General features: G+C 45.9%; 1 protein-coding gene across 1 annotated transcript in view; it reads right to left on the bottom strand.

The window, feature by feature from the left end:
- Nucleotides 1-27,417, bottom strand: part of LOC119393388 (nose resistant to fluoxetine protein 6) — a 31,566-nt gene extending 4,149 nt beyond the window's left edge. Inside the window, exons 1-12 of the mRNA XM_037660362.2 lie at nucleotides 26,575-27,417; nucleotides 16,994-17,205; nucleotides 8,329-8,440; nucleotides 7,996-8,080; nucleotides 7,376-7,458; nucleotides 6,490-6,669; nucleotides 5,733-5,826; nucleotides 5,109-5,195; nucleotides 3,514-3,679; nucleotides 2,489-2,571; nucleotides 2,085-2,207; nucleotides 1,181-1,301 (exon numbers count right to left, since the gene is read on the bottom strand). Coding sequence (XP_037516290.1) covers nucleotides 1,181-1,301; nucleotides 2,085-2,207; nucleotides 2,489-2,571; nucleotides 3,514-3,679; nucleotides 5,109-5,195; nucleotides 5,733-5,826; nucleotides 6,490-6,669; nucleotides 7,376-7,458; nucleotides 7,996-8,080; nucleotides 8,329-8,440; nucleotides 16,994-17,205; nucleotides 26,575-26,956 — 1,728 coding nt within the window. The 5' untranslated portion in view covers nucleotides 26,957-27,417. The remainder of the gene's footprint in view (nucleotides 1-1,180; nucleotides 1,302-2,084; nucleotides 2,208-2,488; nucleotides 2,572-3,513; nucleotides 3,680-5,108; nucleotides 5,196-5,732; nucleotides 5,827-6,489; nucleotides 6,670-7,375; nucleotides 7,459-7,995; nucleotides 8,081-8,328; nucleotides 8,441-16,993; nucleotides 17,206-26,574) is intronic.
- Between the last annotated feature and the right edge of the window lie 533 nt (nucleotides 27,418-27,950).

The raw sequence follows: 27,950 nt of genomic DNA, 5'->3' as shown, positions 1-27,950 counted from the left end.
TAATTTGCTAAATACATAAATACATAAATACGTAAATGTAGCCAATTAATTTTCTCGACAAGCACTCCACTGAACTTGACGGGGTTTTTTACCTTGAAAAGCAACCGAAAGCTGAAATCTGGCGACTGTCAGAGGCAAAATATTGCATTCGTTCGATAACATTTTAGTCAACGTTGTTGTAAGTGTAAAAAATAAAATCGAACAAGAATGTACAAGTTCACTAGTCTAACTGAGCCATACAAAACAAGATTACAATTTTGACATAGAAACCATCGTAAGTATAGAGCAACTAGACAGGACACACAGCAAGGAATAGACGAGCACAGGCGAGCAGTGCGCCTGTGCTCAGCTGTTCCTTGCTGTGTGTCATGTCTAGTTGCGCTACTTACGATGGTTTCTATGTCAAAACACCAACTCGCCCAACAGTCAACTCTTTTAAAGATTACATTTGTGTGCAAGGCACGTAGAATACCTCTAAAAGGGAAAGAATGACGCAATACACACAACTTTCAAGTATACCAGTAATTTGTGAATTATACTCTAGAGTAATCATTGTCAACTTGTAAGAAATTCACACTTTACCAGGTTCGTCCGCTTTAGATACATTATAGTTGATGCACTTTACATGAACACAATAACTGTTTTTGATGCAGTTTATGATACGGATCCGTACACTTCGTATTTCAGCATTAAGTAATAAAGTTATTGGAGTTTCTGTAAAACTTTTACAAGCCCTCAAAATAGATTTTCCTAGGGTCACTAGAAAAAAAAATGTATCCCCCTCAAGCGCAACAAACTTCACTTCGAACGTCTCAGACCAATAGTCATCGCAATAGACTCCGACCACGGCCAGAGAAGCTTTCTCTGAAAGCGTAACAGCTGCTGTTAAATGGAGTAATTTCGTTTCACTCTTTCTGCTCAGACAACTTTAACTGTGTGCACATCTTTGTGGTGATTCTAAACGTAATTTCCCGTGGCGCCTCAGTTTCATTGCGATTTAAAAAGGTGACAGGTTGGACATGTTGATACGTCATGATTACTGCAGAGAGTTAAAGCACTCAGCGAAAGACTATTCGTCTTTGCATGTCCCTTTGTCAAATCGTATTTTCTTTAGCACTACGGCTCTCGTTAGCAATCATTTAAAGCAACGAAATATGTGTTCATGCTATCATGCACGTACCCGTGACATCTCAGCCTTCCTGTACTTCTGCAGGTACAGTACGGTGACGCATCCCAAGAAGTAGCTCGCTCCGTGGAACGACGGCATCATGTAGACCTCATTGAATGTGTTTGCCATAGTCCTGCGAACGTTAATAAACAGTAAAGCAAAAGTTAGTTCAGCGATGAAGAAAAAACATTCTTGTGAATCAATGCAACTTTTAATAACGCCTGTGCCGTGCATCTGCCGTAATATCATAGCCTTCGCCTGATCTGACAATGCTAGCCTATGCGTCAAAAGCCACTGCACGTCTAAGCGATAGGGGCACGTAGGGAATGACTTGAGCAGAGGTATACTAGACGAAGTGGAATAACAAGTGGGATACGGAGTAAGCAGTGCTCAAGAAACAGCAAAACTAACGTACGCTATTTCGGCCAAGTAATGTACGTTGACATGTCATATGTAAATCGCAGGAGTCAAGCGGCGTGCAGAGCGAGCGAAGTTAAAAGGTTATGTTGCTGAACAAGTTGGTTCATTACTTGAGGGAAATATGCGTGGCGATAAAAGGACGCGGACAAAGTTAAAGACGAAGCAGACATACAAGGACAAAGTGGCGGCCGTGTATGTCTGCTCGTGTACTCCCTTCATCCCCGTCCTTTTCGCGCCGCACGTATTTTCCTCAAGCGAAGTTAGGACGAGACTATCTCCTGAAGTGTACGTAAGCAGTTGAAGCTCGCTTGCGAACGTTCCTATTTCTGCGCTAAAGTGTCTGTTGTCCGACTATAAATGAGATCTCCACGCCAGCAGTGCAAGCATCTACTCTTGTAGCGTTTAAAAGGCCCACCTGTACAATCTTTACACTAACTACTGCTTTTTATAGCTTTGTGATTCTTCACGACCTTACTACTTTTTCCTCTACACTTACGTGAGATCTCCAACCACCGACGGGATGACCGGTAGATATTTTCCGGTCTGCATTTGCCAAGCAGAGAATATGCTGCAGAAGAGGGAGAGCCCCAGGAAGGTCCACATCATCAAAGTTTGCCGCCTGTGAAAAAAAAAAAACAAACGTACGGGATATTGTTGTGGCATCACTGAGATCTAGGAAAGTGTCATGACTGACGGGGTTTAATAGTTTCCAAATCCACCCTGAGGTTGAGAGAAAATCTCGTGCGCAATAATGCGCGCTAATTTCCACCCCCAAGGTTTCCAAGATTGCGTCAGAATTCAGTATACGAATTTTTAAGTTTCGTCTATCATAGACAAAACAAGGTTTAGCGATAAAATTTTCGATCAACGCCTAAAAGGCAGAATAAAACAAAATCTTACTTCCTCAGCAGAGCCAGGACAAATATGCAGACCACGAACAGCTGGAAGTCAGTAGACAGGTACCACAGGTGGGCAAAACATTCCTGCAGCAGCGAAAGGAAGGTTATTGTAGCCTGACGCAAGAATATCAATATAAATGCTCTCGCATACGACTCAATTTAGTAAGGGCACTTGTAGTAGTACCTAGCCATGCCTTACATTAAAATATTTTTCGCTAAAATGCTTTCGCTAAAACACCCACATGGCTATCTGAAAGCTACCTAAATATACCGCTTTTAGTTTTCAATGTGTAGTTCAGCTATATTCTACATACTATGCTCAACTCACATCGAACTAAAGGCCAAGTTGTTCGTTCCAAACACTGGGAGAGTCGCATGTGTCACTTTTAGCATGGCTACGATCCTCAGTAGTAATGGATCATCAAAGCGATCGCATACGGTTGGTATAAGCCACTGCTTTCTTCAAAATTAGATCCTTGCCGTTATTGAAAGGCCCCCTCTATATTTCAATCAACTCCCCGCTCACTCAGTTGTATGAAGCCACCATATTGAGAAGAAAACTGCTTTCATGTTTTCCCTAACCGTTCCGTCATAGAAGAGCAAGCCTCCTCATACCTTCATTATTTTTTTTTTAGCTTTTTCGGCAAAAATTACAAAAGACGTCCAAAACTACGACGGGAAAGTAGTGCCCTAAATCTAAAATCTGGTAGGGGTGGACCCAGTTGTTACGACAAGTTGCCAGGTTTTCAACTTGTTGGCAACCACAACCGGCTACGACAAACGTTTAAAGCTCAACTTTTGCTACAAGAACGGTATACTTTTTCTGCAATGGCGACTGCATTGCGGACTGAAAGACGGCAGGCTCTTTTGAAATCGCAGCAGCACATTTGGGTGATACTTCCAATCAGTGCACACTCAAGGTCAACATGAATCAACTATCCCCACTTATAACCTTACTCCCACTGACTTCTTTGTGTAATACGCCTTCATACAATATTTAAGGACAAAAAGGGTATCATGACGAACCATATCAGTTGAGTTGTAGAAGTTGCGGACTTGTAGGAGCAGTTGCCACCAGCGGCTGGTAATTTCTTTGTTGTAACTGTCGAAGAGCAGCTTAGAGTTGGGACCCGAGTAGAACAGGGGCACCAGGAAGAAGGCCAAGATTACGTAGGTGACAGGAACCATTACCCTGCGGGCGAAATAAATTGGCCAAGAACGTCAGAACCTTATTTAACTATTAGAATTATAACTACAAATCAACAGCAGTCAAGGGAACACACCGGATTTGTGCTTGTTTTTTTACTAACAAACACCTTTAAGCAGGCTTGTAGCCAGGAATTTTTTTCGGGGGTGGCCCATTTGTTGAAAACCTTGGCTATTTGAAAAAAAAACACATATTTTCATTATTTATTTTTGTTAAACACTTCACCAAAATTTCGGGAGGGAGGGGGGGGGCGCTGGCTACGGGCCTGCCTTTAAGAAACAATGTGCGAGGGCACACCAGGGACGCTATACTGACGCGGCCTCACACCGCATGGAATATGACTCGCGCAACTTAATTGGAAATGTCATGTTTTCAGTCGCCTAGAGAGAGGCACCTGTCAGACCCAGCGTCCGTGAACCTATTCGCATCGTTTCTGCAGCTTCAGATTGACACTGTCTCGTGAAACGATGTTTGCGCAGTGAGGTTCTGAAAAAACGCAAACTTCCCGAGCACTTTAAGAAAAAAAGGTGTCCTTTGACTCTTCTTTGCTACACATGTGACTCTCCTGTAAATAACTCTCTTTAGAGAGTCACGTTGACCCTCTTTAGGAGAGTAGTGCGTCCCACGACTCTCCAAAAGAGAGTCAACGTGCCTTTTTAAAGAGAGTCATACATCCCACAACTCTTCTAAAGAGAGTGAGCGGGCCTCTCTAAAGAGAGTTATACATGGGAGGGTCACATGTGTAGCAAAGAGGAGGAGGAGGAATAAACTTTATTATGAACCAGAAAATTTAGGTTCGTTGGCCTAGGCCTCCCACGTGGGGACGTCGAGGTCTTGCCTCTTCGCCGCCTCGCGGGCTTGCTGGATGGCCCATAGCTGATCGTCGAGGTGGGAGCTGCGCAGGGCAGCGCACCATCTCGACGAGAGGGTCTCGGTAGTACCATTCTGATACTGGACGGGACATTCCCATAGCATGTGAGGGAGCGATGCTACGTGTGTCTTGCATATCTTTAAGACACCTTTTTTTTTTCTAAGAGTGAGGTATCGACATTATAGCGTCCTTTTGCAGCACTTCACAGTTCCACTTGCAATGGTGCTCACAGTTCCACTTGCAATAGTGTATAACACAGCGAAGCTTTTCACTCGCACTCATAATTAAATTTGCCTACTACACAGATGGGATAAAAAAACATCGATGATTACGTCAGGAGACTCCAAGCAAAAAAGACGAAGCCTCATGTTCACCTGCATTGAACAACGTACTAATTTTGCAAAATTTTCAGCTGCATTCCCTTCACCAATATTAATAAAAACAGAGGACCTGCTGATGATCACCTGACTTCCTGGAGCATGCGTAAACACCATAAAGATATGCTGCCGTACTCATAACATACACGCGTACACACACACATACCTGATAATTCGACGAGTCAAGGCGACCGCAATGATGATCCAGGCATCCAAATCAACCTTGATCACGTTGTAAGCCAAGAGAAATCCGCTGCAAGGAAAAGTCGATCACACATTAAAGTTAAATTATAAAAAAAAAACGTTGAGAGCTTAAACTCGTGTCAGACATTTTTCAAGGATTCGTCACCAAGCTTCCACGTGGAACTTCCAATAAACACAAAACCATAGTAGGACTACTCAGCCTAAGCATATTCCTCGGCAGCTCTCGCGAAAGCATTGTTCCTCGCTAAAGTATCCATAACGCCTTGCAACAACATTAACTGAGTAATTAGAGCGTACATCATTTGAACATTTAGCATTAAATGCATGTAAGTGAAATGTCTGATGCACAGCTTCTTTCATTTCGTCTTCTTCGTGTGTTTGCGGAATGTCATGGATGTTGCACATTAATCTTAGCGCAGCATTAATAGCTTAGACATAATTTCTGCGCCATCATCTCCCCTCTATTTATTGCACATACTGGGAAAGTCACAAGTTCGACCTAAAGAGAGATGACTTATAATCTCAACTACTGCACATAACTTCCTCGCGTGCTTTAAAACAGCCGCGATTGTTGATATCGACGTACCTCAGGAAGAAGAACGTGTCAACGCTGAGGAAGGCCGTTGAAAAGGTGCAGTAGAACCAGGTTCCCGTGGCCTCCAGGACGTTGGCAAACCTCGCTGTGAAAGAACGCAAACGCACGAAAGTTGTAACCGATGAACCTGCTGCTTCATTACTTTAAATCAGTGTGGTAAATTCTTAAATACAGTTCACTGTTTTCGTCATTTTCCGGGCTACCGCCTTGTGGTGACGAAAAAAACACTGAATCGACTTGATGTGAAACTAATTAAAATGATCCGCTCCATTTATCGCTTATTTACATAAAACACAGATAAGAAAGGTCACAGCGTCGATGGTGAAGTAGTCATAATTTAAGCGACGAGCAGGCTTAACAGTTATTTTATTTACTTTAATTCATAGAATTTGCGGATAAGAACTCCAAGCAGCGTGAACAAGACACACATGATTATTTAGACAAACGAACAGAATGAAACAAGTTTGTAACAAGCTTTTCACGCAATTTCTTTCCTCAAGGTAGATGACTAAGAATAATTGAACAACTTGGTTATAATACAACACTAACGAATACACGAAATAACAACAACATTTACAGAAACGGTATACAGGTCACAGGTTTACAGGCTCTAAGCAGTTAACAGGTTGGTGGAGCGCACTTTCAAAGCGAACGTACCGAAGCTGAAATTTTCTTAATTTAATGTTGGCGAATAGGAATAAATACCGAGAGAAGTTTAAAGAAAAGCTGCTGATACAGTGGTACTTACAGATGACGGGATCGAACGCCATGGATGAATGGCCGAGCACGATCCAGAACAAGCTGAAGAAGCGAAGACCGTGCAGGAACCGATAGCAGTACGCCTCAGAGCTGCTGTTCCTCGTTACGTAGAGCAGAGTGTGTGTATTTCGAGGAACCGAGAAGGCACTCATAAGCTTCACCACAATCGCTGCAGACAAAGAAAATATTACAATGGTTACTACATATCTCCAGTTTCAACAGATGATAAGCTTAAAACCAAACCCAAAGTGTTTTATAGAAATTACAGTGCTTTCAATCTCTATATCTTTACCACCACTGATTCATGCCCTTGTTAAAAAACCAATTTAGATCGATTTAATGTGATTTAATGCCCTTTTAGGCTCGAATCAATACAAAACTACCAATTTCGTCTGTGTCGCGTATGCTAATTTTATTTTCCCGCAGAAGAATTTAGCACGAAAACACAATGCTTGAGCAATCAGTTTATTCGGCCAGGAGTTTAGCAGTTATGTTTCAGTAACTAGTCACTTCATCAAGATGTGTCTCGTCAGTAGACAAGACAGACAATGAACTTTATTAAGATAGTCCCGAGGAGCACTTCGCCAAAAGAGTTGTCGTTTTGCTTCATAACTATGTAGACGATATACTCCGCACATCTCCTCTATTCTACCTGTGGCCGGCCTTTAGAACGTCTGAGATCCTTACATACAATTAATTAATCAGTTATATGTTGATGGTCGTATTGCTTAGTCAGGGACGTTAAAGGGAGATCCGAGCATGGTGCCTAACAGTGCGTCTTGAGAATAGATTATCATGGCTGGCGGATGAAAGCTACGAGTCGTGGCATAATGGAAAGGTATCTCGACAAAACAATTTGATTACGTGCGACTTACTTCTCTTCATGTTTTTCTTCTTGGCATACATGTCGAACAAGGTGCTGAAGACCACTAAGAGGACATTCACACCTAGAAGGGCTCTGCGAAAGAAAGTGAGCAAGATAACATACGCACGTTACGACACATATTCGTCAGTAACATATTCAATAAACACATGCACAGCACGACAGCGTGTAGTGTGCAATAAAGCCCGAACGCATGAGCTTACAAGTTATACCGCAGCTATTCGAATACAAGAGCAAAAACGAATGACGACTTGACCATGTCACAATATCCAAACCATGATGCTGGCTGTGAATGTTTATTTGCGGCAAATAACCAGTGCTGAACGCCAATGGTTTTAATCTCAAGATGAACTCAGACCTAATCTACGCACTATTCCGTGAACTAGTTACTAAAATAACTTGAAAATTGATACGCGTTTTACAAGAACAAGGGCTTGTCGAAAGCCTAGAGGTACAGATCACTTTAAGGGTTCATTTGCATAAGATCATCTATATATATTGGCGTTTTCTTCTTGCATATACGAGCAAATACTTCACAAAAGCAGTCCACAGCAACAATTCGGAACCACGCGAATGTTATAGTTGGTAACAGTGCAGGCATCACACGCTTACATGAGCGTTATCTGCAAGTCCGAGATGGGTACAGGCTCCCCAGTGACGCAGTCGTTCACTGTGACCTTGGCTATTCCTTCGCTAACTGCAAGAAAATAGAAATCATGATCAAATACAAGTCTACGAATCTCGTTTGCTGAGCTTCTAACATTTTAGCTGCTGCTCTCAAACACCGCACTTTCCAAATATACATGTTATAAATGGCTCTATTGCTAGCTAAAAATTGAAAAGCAGCCACTAAGCCGGTAATTGTGTCGTCGCATTCCCTATTAATAAGCTATCACTGCTTCTGTTCTGCAAATGTTCTTACAGAGGTGCACAACGGGGTCTCACTCGTATTCGCAATGGCCTGGATGTCTTCTCTCGAGCAGTCAGACATGGTGCATATCCCCACACGCAGGCCTCTCACACGCTCGTCATCGAGAAGTTGGAAGAGCTCCGTAGTCTGCGCATAAAAAAGAAAACAGCAAGTCATTAGTAAGGCGATGAACACGAGGGCAAAAGACAAGGCTACACTAGTTATCTGGTGCCGTATTCAAACGATGTGTCTGCAGAGGCATGTCTCCAAGCGTCTTTCGACTCTGCTTTCAGGCAAAAAGCCCTCAATTCATTCGAAAAGTAAGTTTTTGAATAAACGAATAAGTAGATGAGCAAATAAATAAACAAATAAATCGAATCGTACGAAATGACGGATCAATAGTTCGTGTAGCCATGCGGCTTGTAACCACTTCTTTAATGTCTGGAGCAGTTACATCTGCTTACATATTTATAACCACATGTATTTTGCTTAGAAACATTTGCATTTGTTTTCAGCACCTTAGCATGTGTGTCCACCTTTCACTATGCGCTGATATCTCTTATCTCGTTTTATTTTCTGCTAGCCGCTGTGGCTTACGGGCTAACGTGCTTTGTCGGCCGAGGGCGAAATTCCGGGTTTCAATCCGAGCAGCAGGAAGAAAATATTATAGGAACCGAAAGGGGAAAAAAAATCTTGGCTATACAGGTTTAAATGCAGCTAGCTTAAGCAACACCCGGATGGTTAAAACCTGTTAGGAACCCTCCACTTTTGTGTGTCTCATAGACCGTGGGTTGTTGCGTGTCGTTAAATACCATAACTCAAGTCTGCCGTCTTGTATACTCTCTTGCAATCTGTATAGGGCATCTAGGTTTCACAGTCACGAAACAGGCATGATAAAGCGTTTTCCCGCCGCTTTGTATTCGAAAATGAGTGTTGGCCAGCGTCAAAGACATGTCGGCATCACGAAGATAGAGACAAAAACACGCGTTGTCATGATGGAGGCCAGTGCCACCTGAAAATGACGAAATGAGACGGGGCGGGGCGGGGCCGTGCGTTTGGCGGCTGTGTTAATCCAACCTTGCTTTTCAGCCCCGGCCAATGTTGCGAAAACGCGAAAGATTCGCCGATTTGTACTTTCCCGGCGTTGTTTAAACGCCCATCACAAAACAGGAAAACGCCACTCCATGTAAAAGGCACGCAAGCAGTACCTTTACACGGATATACTGACGCGATAATGACGAGGCACATCGTGGGAGCGTCGCGCGGCACTTTTTGTCGTGTGCCTTTTAATGTGTCCGGCGTCGCGCCAAACTGCTAATTGAGAAGCCACGTTCCTCATAGCTCGCGTGGCGCCCGAACGTCTATTATAAAAATAAATAGAAAAAAATCACACGGTGCGCCAAGACTGTGTGTTTAGTTTGGCCACGCTCATTGCGACACGACAACGCAGAAGTGTGCGCTGTGCGATCGGCGCCGCCGGTATCGGCTTTCCCCGGCACGTCACCTGTAGCTCATTTCGTAACGAATGCGTCTATCATCCTTCCTGGGACGATCTCAGAAAGTCGGAGACCGGTTTGGTTTGAGGGCTTCACTTTGTCCACCCGTACGCGCAGTATTACAGGAGTAGGGTACATGAAGATCTTTCAATCAATCTTATTTCATAATAATAATATCTGGGGTTTAACGTCCCAAAACCACCATATGATTATGAGAGACGCCGTAGTGGAGGGCTCCGGAACCGCCTGGGGTTCTTTAACGTGCACCTAAATCTAAGTACACGGGCCTCAAACATTTTCGCCTCCATCGAAAATGCAGCCGCCGCGGCCGGGATTCGATCCCGCGACTTTCGGATCAGCAGTCGAGCGCCATAACCACTATACCACCGTGGCGGGGCAATCTTATTTCATATGCGAAGCATTTTTTAGCGGAACAAAGGCAGTTTTAGAAGTTTCATCTATCCATCTGTCTAGCCGCCTACATCTGGGTGCTCTCGTGGTAGTGTCCTTAACTTGGTATATACCAAAACTGGCATAACACGTAAGTGTCTGATGAACGTGACTGACAGGTTACGACATGAATAACATATGTCTCTGTCGCATACATTCTTTAGGGAAGAAGTGCATCAAAACCTATCTATCTATCTATCTATCTATCTATCTATCTATCTATCTATCTATCTATCTATCTATCTATCTATCTATCTATCTATCTATCTATCTATCTATCTATCTATCTATCTATCTATCTATCTATCTATCTATCTATCTATCTATCTATCTATCTATCTATCTATCTATCTATCTATCTATCAAGCGATCATTACGAAATGCCCATTTTGTGCACGTCGCCGACGTTACGGCATCACGTGCGCTGAGAGGGATAAATGCAAATTTATCTCTCTGATGGAATCAGAATGACGCCATTAAAATTACCATCCCGCAACTTGCTGCTAACTATAGGTTCCCCGAGGCGATGCCTCTGTCGTGCTATTCGTTCGAACTGGATTCCGCAATAGATATGTGACAGCTTGTTCCTCAACCATAAACTTTTATGGTTATAAGGATCCTGCTTTCTCAAGACCTATGAAACCTGCCGTGCGCAACAGCTGCGTTATCTCTCCCCTCCTGCCATTCCGTATGCCTAACGCATGTAATTACTATGTGCGCAGTACGAAGATGCAAAGGAATCAAGATGTAGTAGAGATGACGTGAATAGCATCAGTTCTGGGCGACGTCCTGAATCGTTGCGACAAGCACAAGAAAATGACGTCCAAGAAATCTGGCTATCTCTACACGTGACCCCCCCCCCCCCAATAAAAAAAAAAGCAGTTGCGGTTCTACAGAAGCATTGCGGATGTCTGATGGATACGAACTAACGATGGTTGGTCCGCATACGTGAAAGTTTTTGCGTTACCAACACAATACAGATGGTCGCGTCTGTACGTTCGCTAAACGTCATTGCTATTGTGTGACGCGCGTAGCGTAGGAAAAAAAAAAGGTCACCTTCCCGTTTCTTTTTAATTTATTTATTACGATTGACAGCGACTCCACTTTATATGCAGAGCAAAGAAAACCTCAAGGGGACACAGACGGCTGGAAACGCTAACCTCCAGCACTTGCACCAATAACAATACCAATACCGCTGCTTGCAATCGTTAAAATAGTGGCTAGGCATTTTACGGACAAAATGACCTCTACGTAACTGTAGAGGTAATTAGCGACGGACGGTCGCTCCACTTGTATGACGCGCAACCAAAATTCAACACGAAAGCTTCGTATCTTCGATGGCCAAGAATGAACACGAGGCTCGAATAAAGAAACGTGTGCCCTATATAGATTGGGAACGGCCAGACACAAGAAAGTTTCAAACTGGGACCCTTGATGCTGATTAAAAAAAGAAAAGAAAGAAGTAAATGACGTTGTGAACGTAAGCTTCTCGATTTCCGGCTGCGATAACTGTAATTTTAATTCAGTGCTTCTTTTCCGACATATGGCCTTGCGAGCGCAAGCTGCTGGTCGCGACGACCTCTGGTAGACCGTTGCCACATATATGGTCCCGTATAGGCCCACCGAGATTTTATGTACTTTACGAGGTACTTAATTGCACATAGTGAATGCTTACCCCGAGGGCCCTACAGACCTCGCAATGACCGCGAACGCCACCTCCTGGATTCCCTGCCGGCCGTGATGAAAATTTACCTCTTCCTCCGGTTTCTCTTGACGTGGGTGCTAGCACCAGGAACACTATAGGCGCACTAGGCATGCATACCGCTAAGGTATTTCGGTCCAACTCGTGCCTAGTTCCTACGCACTGACCCCTTTTCTTTCCCCTAGTAGCATGACATCGCTCTTCACTGGGCCACCATCGCAAATGGCAAATTCGTAAGGTAACTCTCGTATAACTATAGTAATTAAAGTGACACGTACTCCAACCGTTCCTCCATTGCAGAATGCCACAATCACTAGTAAAGCACAAATTTAACGAAATGACGCTGTTACTTCAAAGACCTCCGTTCTTTATGTATGTCATCAACTGTTGAGTAAGGAGCAAAAATATAGCAGCCTCAACACACTGCGTCTCCTTACATTACTAGAGAAAATATTTTGCAGTATTTCCAGACAGCAAGTGTTGCTTCTTTCGAGAGCTAACGTACTGCAACAAGCGGATAACTATATCATAAGTGTGGACTGCCGACACTTAAGTACCCTTGTTAACTTTGCTGTATCCTCAATGCTTCAACTGACGCATCAGTCTTATGATCGTGTATTCATTTTATGCTTGAAACCGATGTCCGCTGCCAAATACGACACGAGGACAAGAATCTTCGTGAAACTTCTGGAAAACGGGTTTTTCGCTGCAGCTTTTGAAGCCACTTCTTGATTTCCGTAAACATAAAATACGTTCCTCCTCCCCCCCCCTGCCCTCCCCCGAAAAAAAAAAAAAGTATGTGAACGCGCGAAACGCGTATACTGAGTCCCACGCTCCCTCAAACCGAAATAAAAGAAGGAAGACCAAAACAAGCGTCTTGTGCAGCTAGAGATAGGAGTGAACAGCGGTCATCGACGCGTGTACTGCAGAATATTTTGTTTTACCGCCACGTGGCGACACTGTACATTGCCCGCACGCATCGTATCAAAAACAGGGAGAACGTCATTCCAGAGATAAAATTGCCGGTTCCCTGTCAATTGCGTGCAGCGCCGTGGGAACCAACGCAGATTTCATATGTAGATATGCCTTGAACTAAAAAACAGAAGCTAATAAACCACAGTTTTGACACCTAATTGAATTGTACTCAGAACATGTATACCGCCCACGCTACTTATGCTTCAGCCATATTATTCAGCCAGTGATGCACGGTGAACCATTTTGGGAACAGTGAGTGGAAGGTTTGGTCGTCCTTCTTCTACCATTGATTGTACAAACACCCACTGAAGCCTTTGATGTGACATGCCAACCTTCGCTGGGGGCCTCCAGCAGCCACGTTTCAATAACAAATGTAGCGACCAGAACTTTGAAATAGTGTGTAACTGTCTGTCTCATAAAGTTAAGAAACCTTAGCTCCAAAACGCTAGGTCACCTAATGACGGGCCTAGTCGCAAGTTCCGTGACTTCAGGATTTTTTACCAGGTGTGCACTTCGTCATCACTTCAGCCTCAAGGTTATGATACACACAGAGTCATTCTAGCGAGCAATTGCCAGCGTGATTGCTCGCATACTTAGTCATCAAGGTGCTTCACAAAGACGCATTTCCAGGCGACCTACGTACTAGCAAGGACGCCAGTTACTTCCGAACAATAACGGTCGTGAAACGTGTGCGTTCTTTCAGCAGAAGGACCTCGCTGCTGCTTCTCAACGCGTACGGTCACTGCGCGGAATTCCTGCGACTGGTACCGGTAGCGGCAGCCTGGGGCTTTCCGACACTCTTCATCGGCTCGCTAGGCAGAGCTTCGTCCTCGGTGCGATAAATCTTTCCGACTACGTGATGCGTGGTCTCGGCAAAACGAAGCGTTCGTCGTTTCGTAGTCTGGACACGCATTCCCGAGCAGCAAACGATGACTCGTACGGGTGACCTCCGACGAGCTCGCGTGGCCCGCGCACAGTCTGTCGATTGTTTTGGCGGCCCTCGTTATTTGTTCCTTCGCGTGCGCACATTCCTTCAACACGGAGTAAGCCTGCAAAGGGCTCGGACGCGTTGGTCAATGACATTTAGTCATATGCTTCGGCGGTTACTTCCCTTGTGATTCGAGTTTCAAGTGTAGTGTTACAGGTGGGCGTAGGCGTTCATGATGGGGAGGGGGGTGGGATGGGGTGCAAAATTTGCGCGATACTTTGACTTTATAGGGAGGGGGGGTGCTGCGATGAACCTCCCCCCCCCCCCTGAAGGGGAACCCTGCGCACGCCTAAGCAGGTGGGTTCAGAAACGGCAAGCAGTTTGATCTTGGCTCTTGACTGGGGCCAGATACTGGTGCAAATTAAAGCCTGGTTGTGAACAGGGGGCGCGCCGCAAAATCGAGAACTTCAAAGCGAAGTTCGGGGAGAATGTTCGCACTGGCGTTTACCGGTCCAGCATGATTTGAAGGTCGCAGGATCGACTCCCGGCCATGCCGGCAGCATTTCGATGGAGGCGGAATGTTAGAGGCCCGTGTATTTAGATTTAGGTGCAGGTTAAAGAAACCGAGGTGGTCGAAATTTCCGGAGCCCTTCACTACGGCGTCCCTTATAATCATATCGTGGTTTTGGGACGTTAAACTCCAACAATTATGTTACCTGCCCAGCATATACAGTTGCTTACACTTTAATTCGTTAATAGCGAAATCTTTTGCCTCATTTGTTTCCGAACAACGATGTCAGATTTGGTTAGGTTTGTTATGCTGAACAAACACACATATCACATATTACCTATCTTTAACAAATACTATCGATTCATCTTGCTCAAACGGTCGACCAGGCCGCGCGCGTGCCTTGAATACTGCACGAACTACTGCGACTGCGTGCTTGTGCAGATGAGCTCATTGAAGGCCTTACCCCCGGCTGGGCCACGGAATGGACTTAGTTCAATGGACTTCGAGAGAATTACCATCTATATTATAAACATTTCATGTTTAAAACAACTCCGACGCCGAAGGCCCTGCATTTGGCTACGAGGTAGCGGCAGTAACGAAACTTCCGCTGGGCTCTCACAGCTGGACCACCTAACAAATTTCGTGACACACTGGTTCTCAGGACCTTCCTATGAACGACTGCATGTGCCCCACGTAGGCGTATAGCAGCGACCTCGAAATCAACGAAGACCGCAGAGGTTTCTTTTCTAATCGTGTCTCGATTTTGTCTACTTTTTAAGGTCGCAGTAGTCAGCATATTACCGTTCATCTCAGGTAAACTTTGCAGGCTTCGGTTTTTGTGACCTTCTTGTGAGAGCTATGCCTGACTGAACAGCAGCTAGCAAACCAAGTAACACGTTCTTCCGTTAACTTGTCAAATCCATCCCAAGGCGCTGCGCTATTATTGGCTAGAGTGACGTCCATGCTCCCGAGGCAAAGAAAGAGCCAAGGACACTCGAAAGAAACTGCAAGTCGGAAGCCCGAGGCGTGATACAGGAGGCGCTGCACTCTGTCAACAGAAATTCGAAAATGGTTTGTATCCCATGGCCGCAGGCGACGAGGTCAGCAGGGGAGGCAGGTGTGCGGTTAAACTATCACGTATTCAGCCTCCGAGGCGATGGTAGTTCGCGAGATCTGATCGTCATATCACGCACGTAGAGTTGGCCAGACGGCATCATATATATGGATCGAAGGCGATAGCACCGTCTTGTTTGGATACAGGCCCCGTATTTGCGCGCTATCAACGGTATGTGACGTCAGACAGGACTGTGTTGCAGAGATAAGGAAGATTAACTATGCGCCGGCATTGTACCTCGTCAAAAGTACATCGTCATTAGCTTCAATTCTCGCAAAAAAAAAGAAGGGAAACCCGGGACGTCGCCTATTCATAACTATGTACACTGCCATCTCTTCGTAAATTTCCCCTCAAAAGTAATAAGGTAATTATCTTAAAGCATATAAATATTTTCCTAAAAGGTTCGGAAACTGTAATAGAAGACTTTGCGTCTGGTTACTAACGAACCTACAGTTAACTTGAAGACCACTGAACAAATGAATACACCAGACATGAGTTATTGTTCTCACACCTTAGTGAAGTCAAAAAGCTTTCTTTGCTCCTTCCGCGTCAACGCACAACAGGTGAGGTAAACGATTGGTTTCGTTTGTGGGTCTAACGTCATCAAGCGCCTCAAGCTATGAGAGACGCCGTAGTGGAGGGCTTCCGGTAATTTCGACCACGTGGGGTTCTTTGACCTCAACTGAAATCATGCTGCACGCGTGCGGGCCTCTAGCATTTCGCCTTCATCGAAAAGCGACCGCCGCGGCCGGGATCGAACTCACGCCTTTCGGATCAGGAGCCGAACACCGTAACCACTCGGTTACCGCGGCCATAGGAAAAGCTCCCCATAGGGCCCATGCATTAGAATCTCCGACCACAAGGGCGCAGCCATAGCCGCCATTGAACTACCCTGCGAACGTTGCCAGTTCCTGAGACGCTTCCTAGACTTGCCGGTATTACTCAGTTTTCATCGCAGTTAATGAAAGTGAGGTCACGTTAAGTCTACTTGTAAGCGCGCGTCAATAAAAAGCGTAGACGACGACGTACTGCTATTTACAAGTCACTCAAACGTTCGCGATCTGGAACTCAAGTGGATATGGTGGCGCCGTCTAGCAAAAACGCGTGCAAACACTCCACGACTCCTGCGCACAGTAAGTTACCTGAATAACCTTGAATGTTTCCTTAAAATATTTCAAATAAACGTCAGACCTTGTTCGCACGTCTCTCATGCGTAAAAAAATCACTGCCTGATTTATATTGTCAGTATTAGCAGCGTTGCATAGCGCTAATTTTAGCCGTTCTGTATATAATTGCACATGCAACAATGACCACGGTAGTGTAATGGCGGTTTTCTTGTGGTCGACGCACTTTCGACTCAGCTTTTCCTCTAGAGTCTGTTGTGCAGGGTAGTAAACCGGAGGCTTCCTATGGTTAACCTCCCTGTCTTTCCCCTGTCTCTCTCTCTCTCTCTTTCTGACCGCAGCGGTCAGGTAACCGATTGATCTACACGGAGTAAGGTGGAATACATGAAAAGCAACTCACCCGCCTGTTGGTCATGAGGAAGGCAGGCATCATGTGGTCCAGGACGGAGGTGTCGTTGGTGAGCTTGATGTACATGTTACAGTACTGTCCGCTCACAGTCACGTGACCAAACTGGTCGTGCACCACCGTCTCGACGCACTCGTCGTACGCGCCGATGTCAGAGATGGTGCCCTGGAACAGCCCGGTGGGGTACTTGCCGCTGGCGTCGATCACTGCAACGAAAGCATCGGAAAGGACGCCTTATAGCGATCTGAAAAGCAGCCTAGGAGCCCTACGTCCCATGGATACTGCTGCTAGGGAATACAGTACATTCGGCATAAGAAAGATGTGCTATACATACGATGTCCTGCAGATTTAACTCGCTGGTGATAAGGTCATGGTTAGAGAAGATCCGAGCTTGAAGAAGCTCAAGAAGCAGTGTCTAAATATGTTAGGTTAAGGCTCACTAACGTCGTGAAGTGTACCCTGTCATGTATAAGGAGGAAGGAGGGGGGGGAGCTCTTATAGCACGTATCATGAGGAATTACCAGAAAAGTAAGGCCAATAAATCCCATAGGGGCTGACCTAGAAAACTTTTATTTGGAGAAAGAATGAATTGAAATTACGGAAAATGATAAATTACCTATCACGTGATATAACGGGTGAATTATATATCACGAACGTAATATCACCCTAGTGTCACCGACATCAGCCGCTAGGGGTACGAAGAAAACGAGATATTAAAAACGATACGCACACATGCTTTTTTACCACTCATCGCATGCAGCGCATGCGCACTCGGACACATTCAAATTACGGACACATATGCCTTCACTTAACTTCGATTTGTCACGACGAATGTTTATCACTTCCCCTCCAATTTTTGTTACACTGCTCACTGGGTTATTCGTTCTGGCACAAGCTGTCGCATGTGGAATGCTATACGGCACAGGATGTCTGTGTCGTTTACCACATTTTTTCTGTCCTCGTTCCGGTTGCGTTGCTAATTGCATCAGAAATACGTGTCATATGGTCGTCGATTGAGTCGGTGGACAGTCCTGAAACAAGTACACATATTGACGGCAACGTGTTAGCGTGTGCATCGCATGTTATCGGGCGCAAAGGTGACGCCAGGCGGCGCTTGCGACGCAATTGCGTCCTTAACACGTTCCATCTCGCTCAAGCCTGTAAGGTTTCATGCGTATACACCCGCGCTGTCCGAAAACAATCCAGATTGTCCGAAACAACCTGTGCTTGCCTTAACTCCAGGCTTAATGGCGCACGCCCTACGAAGCGACTCACACGCAAGGACGACTGATTGCACTCTTCGGGAGTAAATAAATAAATATAAAAAACGCGTTCGCTGAACACCGTATACTGAGGGCCTCGCGACGCGGTGAATTTCACAACTGCGGTCATCTAGCGTGCGCGAATATGCGTTTCTCGTGCGTCGTGATTTCCCTGTTGACTTAATGCTTGAACAACCCCCGCCCAGCTTCCAGTTTTCAGTGATGCGCCGTACACCAGCATACATCCTGCAGAAGAAAAGGGATGAAAACGCAGATGGAACGCTTTAGTTTAACTTCCTCTGAAAATAAAGCAGCTCGCGGACTTAATATTAACTTTTGAAGTAAGGTTTAATTAGCAGAACAATACTTCAAGAACGTTAATTAAACTATTCCTTGTTTATATACCGTGATTAGTAGCTGAAGACCGTATTTTCTTTCGAGAAACTGACCACCTCCTCAATTTCTCGACGTAAAAATTCATTTTATTGGTATAAATGCAGTGATAACGAAGTAGGATCAAAAGGCAAAGCTTCAGGCTGATGCGACACTCTTCACTTTTATTAAAATTAATTTCGGAGTTTTGTGTCCCAAAACTGGCTTCCGATCAGTATGTAGGTATGGCGTCGTGTTAATGAACTCGAGGTCGCAGATTCTATTCCGGCCGCGGCGGCCACATTTTGATTAGAGGGGAGGGGCGAGCAGGCAATGCGAAAACACTCGCGTAATCAGATCAGGTGATGAAAATTAGTCGTGAGTACCTTTGTCCGTGCGCCTACATTTAATTTCGTAGTTTTTGCACGGTATCTTTTTTAGCGAACCACGCTTGCCTGTGCGATGATTAGGAGTCGCACACTGAGCTCCTTTCGGCGACACCGCCAGCTGCACGCGTCTTGGAAAAGCTCACTTTAACCGAGAGCACAATCACTGGCGCCAAGCCGATCTGATCGCAGTAATTTACATATGGAAACATTTCGCAGTGTGGCCGCCGGCCTCGGTGAGTCTCGGGCGCGAGTCTGATGAACTCAACGACGTCGATCGCTTTGGTCAAGATCACAGATCCCATGGCTGTCGGTGATCGCCGCAAGTCATTCGCCCTGCACTGTGGACAGACAATCGAGCGACTGTGCACAGAAGGCAAAACACGTTCGCTCGGCTCATCCGTTGATTATATACAGTGTGTTTCGAGCGTCATCCATGTAGCAGCAAAAGTGATCGCTTTTCGCATACCGATAAGAAGTCTCAATTCGCAGGAAGAACGCCAAAATTAACTGGTCTGTAGGTTGAGAGATTAGCGTTTTTGCTCGGATTGCTCCGACATATGCGTACTGACCCTGAGATCCGCAGACTTCATGTGCTATTCGCGGCGAGCCTGGGGCATCGATCGGCTTAGTGTACAGCAAATAACGGACGTCCGCGACACGAACGGCCCGCATTTTATCAGACTTCTTATCGACATCCGATAGCATCGATTTCGCAAACGGCGTTGCACCGTTGTGAACGTTCACTTTCTTCCAACCTTTCGTTTCTCCTATTAGAATAACAGACGTCCACAGAACGCGGTGCGCTGAAGAAAAATTGCACTAAACGGTTCGATCTGACATTGCATAAGCATATCCTGCGTTGTCGCTTGCTGCAGCCGTAGTATCTTATATCCCACGGCCTTTCCAAAACAGCGCGCGCTGCAATATCTATACCCAGTAATTGAGGCAAAAGAAACCTGCAGTTTGGTAAAGGCGTTTTGATCGACCGACGCCCTCCCTGCCTGGACGGCCTTCGATGCGCAGACGTGCTATTGCGTCAAATAAACGCACCCCCCCTCCCCTGCCTGGCCGCGAGCAATTCCTGTGGCCGGATATTTAAATCAAGGTGCTTCCGCCCCCCGGCAGTACTATACTGAGATGAGGGGAGGGGGGAGGAGAAGGAACTACAAATAAAAATACCCCCCACCTCCCGGCAAGGGAGCCGGCAGCGACCTTCTCCTAATCGACTATCAATTCGACGCGGAAACGACAACAGCGTAGCCGCTACCGCGTCGGATGGAGGGAGCCGCAACGCCTGCATTTCCTCGTGTATTGTGAGATGCCGCGCTGCCGGCAATGAAAGCTGCCCTGCGCGAATAAATGAGACATCTCGTGGAAATGCAAATGGCGTTGTTTACCGCAGCGATGAAGAACTCCTTATGCGATTCCGTGTCCCGCAGAGTCATTCGGCGTGCGCTCGCGAGGATCGCCCAATGGTTACATCCGGAATCATGAGCACACAAAGCGCTGTTGTCTTTTTTCTTCTTTTTTTTTACATCTTTAGTCGCTGTGGAGGCTCCCAATGTGAATATACGTGAGCTGCGCGCTATAGAAGGCTATCTCCATCATGTCGTCATGGAAACGACCAATGACGCTGAGTACGAAATATTCGAGAAAGGAAGAGAGCACGTAGGGAATCAGGAAAGCACAGCCTGGCGGTCATCGTCGAGGTCGTTGATGCTTCATGCTTTCTTTTTTTTTCCTGTAGCGATGTTAACAAATGAGAGGGTGGTATAGTAGACGAGCACAACCATTACAACTGGGCGTCTAGTTTTAATAGCTTCTTTCTTTCTTCAGTTGAGCTTCCATTCATGCGCGTCGTACTTTACTTTTAGCGCTCTCTCTTTTTTTTTTTGGGGGGGGGGGCGAGGGGGGATGAAATGTAACCCTATTTTGTGTCCTAAAAGATATCTTTTCTAAAATACGATATGTACAGCGCACAAGCAGGAAAGAAGGGATAAAAAATGTAGCGACAGAGAATAGTGCTATCCATCGTCGCTGTAAATGCAATATCTTAATAGGAAGCTAAGTGCCTCCCCCCCCCCCCCCCCCCCCGCCTCTCGCTAATTCTTGATTTTAACAACCAGTGATATCGGTCGGACTATAACGACGTTTCAAGAAAACATGGGCGTATTGCCTGGCGCTTAGTGCAGTGGTGCGAGTGCGTTTGTATAGCACGATCGAATCTACGACGATCTCGTAAGAACATATTTATCACACCGCGAGCACAGTGAAAACACTGCAAGTTATAAATGCAAGAGGTAACATCGAATATACAGGGTGTCCCAGCTATCACGCAGCACGATTTAAAAAAAGAGGAACGGCGTTACGAGAATCAAACCTACAGCATATTGTTCCTAGTACACTAGAGTAGCCACTGCTATTTTTTTCGTTAATGAGGTTTAATTAATTAGTCATAATTATATTTCTAACTCGACAAGTACTCGCCTAATTGTCAAAATGTCAATGAGGCGTATGTAGGCATGTTCAAATGACATCTAACTGCGCTACTTTCAGCAACGTGCTAATTGCGCGCTCATTTTTTCCGCCTGATCAAGAAAGCTCGCGAAATATGAAAAGTGATACGTGACTAGAGTGTTGCGCGCGTCGGGAACCAGCGCCCTCAAACAGGCTCCCTATTAGGCAGACAGTATCAAGGAAAAAATGCAGAAAAAAAAAAACGCATAGCCCTATCTGCCACTCCCCGGCCTAGAAACGCACCTCAGAACACCTGCCGCGTTATCAATGAGAACAGTCAATGAGAACAGGATGATTGCGGCGTACTATCGAACGGATTGAATCCCAGCGAAATTGCACGCATATCGCTGGCGCCCGACCTGTACCCTTGCCAATATGCGGAACGCTGTCTTTCGTAACAGGCAACAGGCAAAGCGGTTGTTTGCAGTAAGCTTATTTGAGGGCGCTGGTTTCCTTTGCGGGTGGGAGCGTAGTCACGTGTTATTTTTCATATTTAGCGGGCTTTCTTCATCAGCCGGAAAAAATGAGCGCGCAATTAGCACGTTGTTGAAAGTAGTGCAGTTAGATGCCATTTGAACACGCCTACATACGCCTCATTGACATTTTGACAATTAGGCGAGTACTTGTCGAGTTAGAAATATAATTATGACTAATTAATTAAACCTCATTAACGAAAAAACTTTCAGTGGCTACTGTAGTGTACTAGGAACAATATGCTGTAGGTTTGGTTCGCGTAACGCCTTTCCTCTTTTTTTAAATCGTGCTGCGCGATAGCTGGGACACCCTATAGTTTAGAAGAATTCGTTTTTGAGCACCAAAATGGCAATGAAAATACCATCCTCAGCCCATTTCTTTAAATCTGTTGCAGAAAAGCATCCGATATGCATCATTAGGCAGGTGCCTGTGCGTAAACGACTAATAATCGGGTCTCCATCCTCTATCTGAGACAGTGTAGATAATAGAATATTACCATTGTGTTCTATTTAAATGTAAACTACCCCGTACTGCACTGCCACATGGTATTGCGGGGCAGTGACAGGAAAACGAGTATAGCATTATTTAAATTATTTGAACCGAACGCCAACGGCACTCACAGAAACGTCTACTTCAATCTGACTTCACTACAATATTTACGAAGATGTAAGGTTAGGTAGATTACAGCTGTGCCCCAGACCATTTGAAGATGAAGAACTGTCAGCTATGTGCCGGAGCTTACACCAAGGTCCTTCAATACTTTAAGTGTAGTGAACGACCCTGCTTGTACCTAGTCACAGTCCATAACATCTTAATGCAGACAGCCTGACAATAACAGTACCAGGCGTCTCCGGCTCATTAAATTCTTGAAGCGTAGCCAAAATCAGAGCGTACGTCTGGGGATTTCACGCCGTGCGTCACGTCACTGCAGCCTAAAATGAAACGGAGTCGTTTTATGGAAACAAGGTCGCCCGCTTCGGAACAGCCCGTATTGCGTCTACAGCCTCAGTGTCCCCATAGTTGAAGTGGGCAAGCAGAATGTGGGCTGCTTCTCTACAGTTCGTATATATAGGTAGTACATTCTACAAGGTCACCACCGGAAGAATGGCTTAAGTGAAAGCGTGACACGAAATAAAGGCTTTGAAGACAGAGTACAAGAATGGGAATATAGAAATGTGCTTCCTAATATATTGATCTCCTTGAGCAGGAGAAAGCATTCGTGAGAAAACGCGCCGTAGACGGTACGGTGCCCCGGTCGAAAACGATTTCGCGCGCCATCTCCAAGATTACGGACAGAACCATCTGCTCTCTATTGTTTCCCGACTTTTAGCATTTTTTTAAGCCTTCCGCGTGACCTGAAGTATAACACACATAGTTCTCGTATCACCCGAAAAATGTCGGGAGCTTTCTACGGCGTCAGATATTCTAGTCTGTTTTTTTTTCTTTTTTGTTACGTCAACACATGCGGAAAGAGGCAGCGCGTTTTCATGCTCGGTAAGATTGAGATGACGTGTATAAAGCAACAGCTGCCCCTGACAACTCACGCGGCACACATTTTGATGGCTTCAATGTTCTTACACATATGTATCAGCCTTTAAAAAAGTTAAAAAAAAAAACAGGCGACACGAATTTTGCCCGTGAAAACGCGCATGCAGTGCTCCCGTATGTGAGATTTTAGTATATCTACTGTAAGCTAAGAGACACTGTGAGGCGCGCCAGCTCTAGTAAAAAGCCACCTTCAACGACAGCCCTGTTTGTAACTGAGGTAAACGCGTTATGATGATTTGAAGTACTCTTCGAAGCCACAACAGGTTGTCTGAAAGCGCGTGGTTATAGGAGAAACTGTTTAGATGAAGATGACCTTTGCACAGCGCGCAGAAATGGCGAGATACAATTGGGAATAGTCTATTACGCAGGAGGTCAGAGCATCCAATGCGGTGACAAATTTGGAAACTTTACCGATGTGAAGGATGTGTCAGTGCTTCGTTTAAAAGAAATTCTCACATCATCATCATCGATATCATCAAATACGTCAGCCTATCTGAAAAGAACGACAGGCTGTAAAAAGTAAAACGCTTTTCTGGATCGCTTATTTCGTAATACCGACACGGAAAGAGCATTTTCGTGCGCGCACGAGATGCTTGTATTCTGGCAGCGTATTTCTGGCGCTACCGGCGGACATGTTTCAGCACTCATTTAAAAGGTTCGGTGGCGCTGACCTTACCTAAGCACAAGAAACGTCGGTCTCATTCTCTTTCTCTCTTCCTTCGCGTAGACGTCATCAGAGTACATAACTCACTAATATGCACTCTACAAAACTGCCACACCAAACGAAAAGGCAGCACCCTTTCGGCCTTCAAAAAAGAAAAAAAAAGAGTACGACAGAAAGCAACCTAGCATGTTGTTTGTAACCGCTGGAAAACCGGTCCTTTCTGTAAAATTCTGACGAAACCTGGCTCAGTTTCCCACGTGGAAACTTACGCTGTCAAGGAAGACATGAATGGATCACTTCTCGAGCTTGTAGCAAACCGCACGAAGCTACGGAGTTATTCAACGGATGGGGCCTAAGTGCTCCAAACAGTATCCTAATGCTCAAACAGCGCCTCCGTTGACTCGCAATCTCTTGCGCGAGCGAGACATGTCACTGGGACGTTATGCGTGCGGAGCGTGCCACCTGTGACGGTAAATAACGTCGTATAGCGTTATGACGCGCACCGTCATTGAGATTTGGCGCCAACCTGAAAGTGCTTCGCACTTTGACCTCTATAAACATCACGCACGCGCCGCCGTGAAGACGTCTCAAGGACAAAAGAAAAAGCACCCTGGCGAGAAAAATTTAAGCAGCGGGATTTATATAAAAGGGTCGGCCGCCTGTGTATAGAAGCCATGCGAGAATTCACGTTGCTGTCGGAGAATCCTGATGCCGTGACGGTGTCGAGAGCCGTCACAACCAAAGACGAACGATTGAGCAAAACCATTTCCAAAGCGGACAAAATATTATCTGAGACTTGCAGAAATATGAGAAGTCCGACCTCCCTTCTAGCATTACGAGCTTAGTTCTCACAACACCTGAATACATACATCACAAGAAGTAACAGCAATCATTAGGGAAAATTCCGAACAAAACGTTCTCCGTAATAAATCCGTTTAGATAGTGCGTTCCTCTCGTCTAAATAAAAAAAGTATAAATTAAGCTGCTGCCTTGTCCTAAGCGAATTACAGAATTAACAACTCAAGAAATGTTGAGTCTTGTTGTGTACTCTAGATACGCACCAGGAGCGTCCTCCCGTGAAACTACACAAAATGTACCTTAATTTGCATAATTTATCGAGGAGATGATCGATATGAAACAAATTCGTCTACCTGCCTAAATGAGGTATACTTGGAAGATTTGGGTGAACAACTGTTGCGTCCAACTGCTGCAACGTACAATACATCTTTGTTTCATGCTGCAGTGTGCACGGCAGGCTTTCACTCATAGTTGCGCAGCGCGAACACTATAAAGGCTTCCTGGTCTCATTGTTAAGCGCTACGGCGTGAAGGAGATGAACAAGCGACAACTTTGTTGTCAGAGCCATTCATCCATAAGAAACCTTTTTCTGCGCAGTAAGGTGAACACAATGCCGGCCTCAAAGACCACGTTTTGACGCAAGTGGCAGCGCCCATAGTGCACTTTCCTAAGAATGTTTTCCGCGAAATGCGAATCGGGCAACGTAAGCGCGCACGTAAACAAATACAACAAAACATTTTTCTAAAGCCGCCTTGTCCCCGAGGCGCAGCGTAGTCCTTATGCTGTTAATAATGGCTTTATATAAAGTCCTATTCTACATGCACGCACGACTATAGGCGCACGACTGCTGCTTAACTTTTCTGGTCTCGCTCTAAACTAAAAACTAAACGCTGGAATTTTACGCGCCAAAACCAGGAAATGATTATGCGAAAGGCCGTAATAGGAAACACAGAGTTAGTTTTGAACACCTGGGGTTTCCTAACGTGCAACTAAATCTATGTACAACGGGTGTTTTCGCATTTTCCCAACCACCGCGATGCGGCCTCCATTACCGGGAGGTCTGGGATAGATCTTTTGTGATCGTTAAGGATACGAGAGAGAGAGAGAAATAGATGAAAAGGAAACGCAGGGAGGTTAACCTGGCGCGAGTGACCGGTTTGCTACCCTACGCGTGCCGCATAGGAATGGACGACACCGCATCATGTAACCACTGCGGCAGTGATGAATTAAGGATACGAAGTATCATAATTATAATGCACCTTCACTGCAACACGATTCTTTTTACCTTGTGTTTCATTGGTGGAACAGACGCCCCAAAGGTAGCATCGTTATCAGTGCAGCGCATATCAATAACTCGAAACCACACGCAAACACTCATTGCCCAAGACAATAACCTTCAACTTGCAATCACGAAACGCCAGTCTCGGAGTTCAAGTTACTCGAAACAAACATCCAGAGACGGTACGGAGCGATGTGCTGTGCTCTTCGCCACTCGGCACAACTTAGCCGCACCGCCACGAATATAGTGTAAAGCACGGAGCGTGTACTCACGTCTGACAGCCCATGGCTCGAGGTTCCGCATGTCACGCATGAACCGCAGCAGGCCTATGGTGCACTCGGGCGACACCTCTGTCCTCATGAGTCGACGCAACAGGGGCGAGCCTTCGGCCGATCGCATGGCCTCGGCTATCAGTTTCCGAGCTCTATCCATCATGTTCGGCGCACGTGTCGTTGTGGTCGTCGTCGTGCTCGGCGCTGTCGATGTCGGCTCCCAGGCTACGGGTCCCGAGTCCACACTCCCTGCATCGATGTCTCCTATTTTGGATGGAAAATCAACGTTCGCGGACCCCGCTACGTGCCCGCACATGATCAACGCCGTCGCGATCACGAAGAGGTAGGGCCGATGACGAAGGATCCTCGGTGGGAATGCCATCTCGAGAGACTCGTGTTTCTCAGTGCTCAGCCACTACGCTACTACTAAGTGCCAGTGTGTTCGCTTCGTCGCCTTTCAGTCCTACCCCGTGCAGATGTAGGAATTCGGACAAGCTGCGATCGACGCCTCTAAGGACGCGTTTCAAGGCACTGAGCTAATTGAAAGTCGCTCCGATGAAAAGACTCTTAATGTCGTCGAGGTCTTTGGAGCGAAACGAATAGCGCTGCCTTTGGACTGCTGCCGAGTTGAACTTGATCTCCTTATATCGACAGATCTGCACTGACGAGTTAAGGGTCTTGCCGAATCGTAAAGCTCCACGATGACGAGACTTTCTCAGCCTTGTAACCTGGCTGCAGAAGCTTTCCAAACTGATATCCGATGTCTGCTATTGCGCGACGATTCCGCACTCCGAACGTAATCTGCCACCCTTCGTGCGCCAAATAAAAGTAACACTACTGGGTCCTCTTCGGAAGTGCGCGCGCGTTTTAAGGAGGTGCCCTTCGCCGAGCAAACTTTTACTGAGCAGCAAAGGGGGAGAGACTCGCGTCCTTTTCCCCCTCCCAGCCACAATATTCAAGTTGTGTGTGTTTTCCTATTCGATAACGCGCTTCTTTGTCTATAGACTCCTCTCTCTTTTTCCTCCACCCCAGACCCTTTCCCCTTCACTGTTTCTTCTCTCGGCCTGCTGCCGTTACGCACTGGATTACCCGCGTATTTGCGTCATCACACTGAGAGGGATCGCCTTCCTTTTTTTAGGAAGCACACCTCTCCATCAGCGTAGTCTGATCAAGTAAAACAAGTAAAAGAGAGAGGCGGGTGATATTTTGGGGAGGAGGAAAGCGTCGACGTGGAAGGGAAGCCCGCCGACGGCTACCGGAGGCTCTCGCTGTGACGAGCGCACGGTTTGTGTAAGAAGCCACGCTTCGTTGGCGTTACCGTACATAGTACATACGCGCGCGCGGGGCACTCGCGACCTTGGCGTGATGCACGCTGG

This window comes from Rhipicephalus sanguineus, chromosome 5, assembly GCF_013339695.2.
Source record: "Rhipicephalus sanguineus isolate Rsan-2018 chromosome 5, BIME_Rsan_1.4, whole genome shotgun sequence".
NCBI classification, from domain to species: Eukaryota; Metazoa; Arthropoda; class Arachnida; order Ixodida; family Ixodidae; genus Rhipicephalus; species Rhipicephalus sanguineus.
This window is presented reverse-complemented; position numbering and strand designations above follow the sequence as displayed.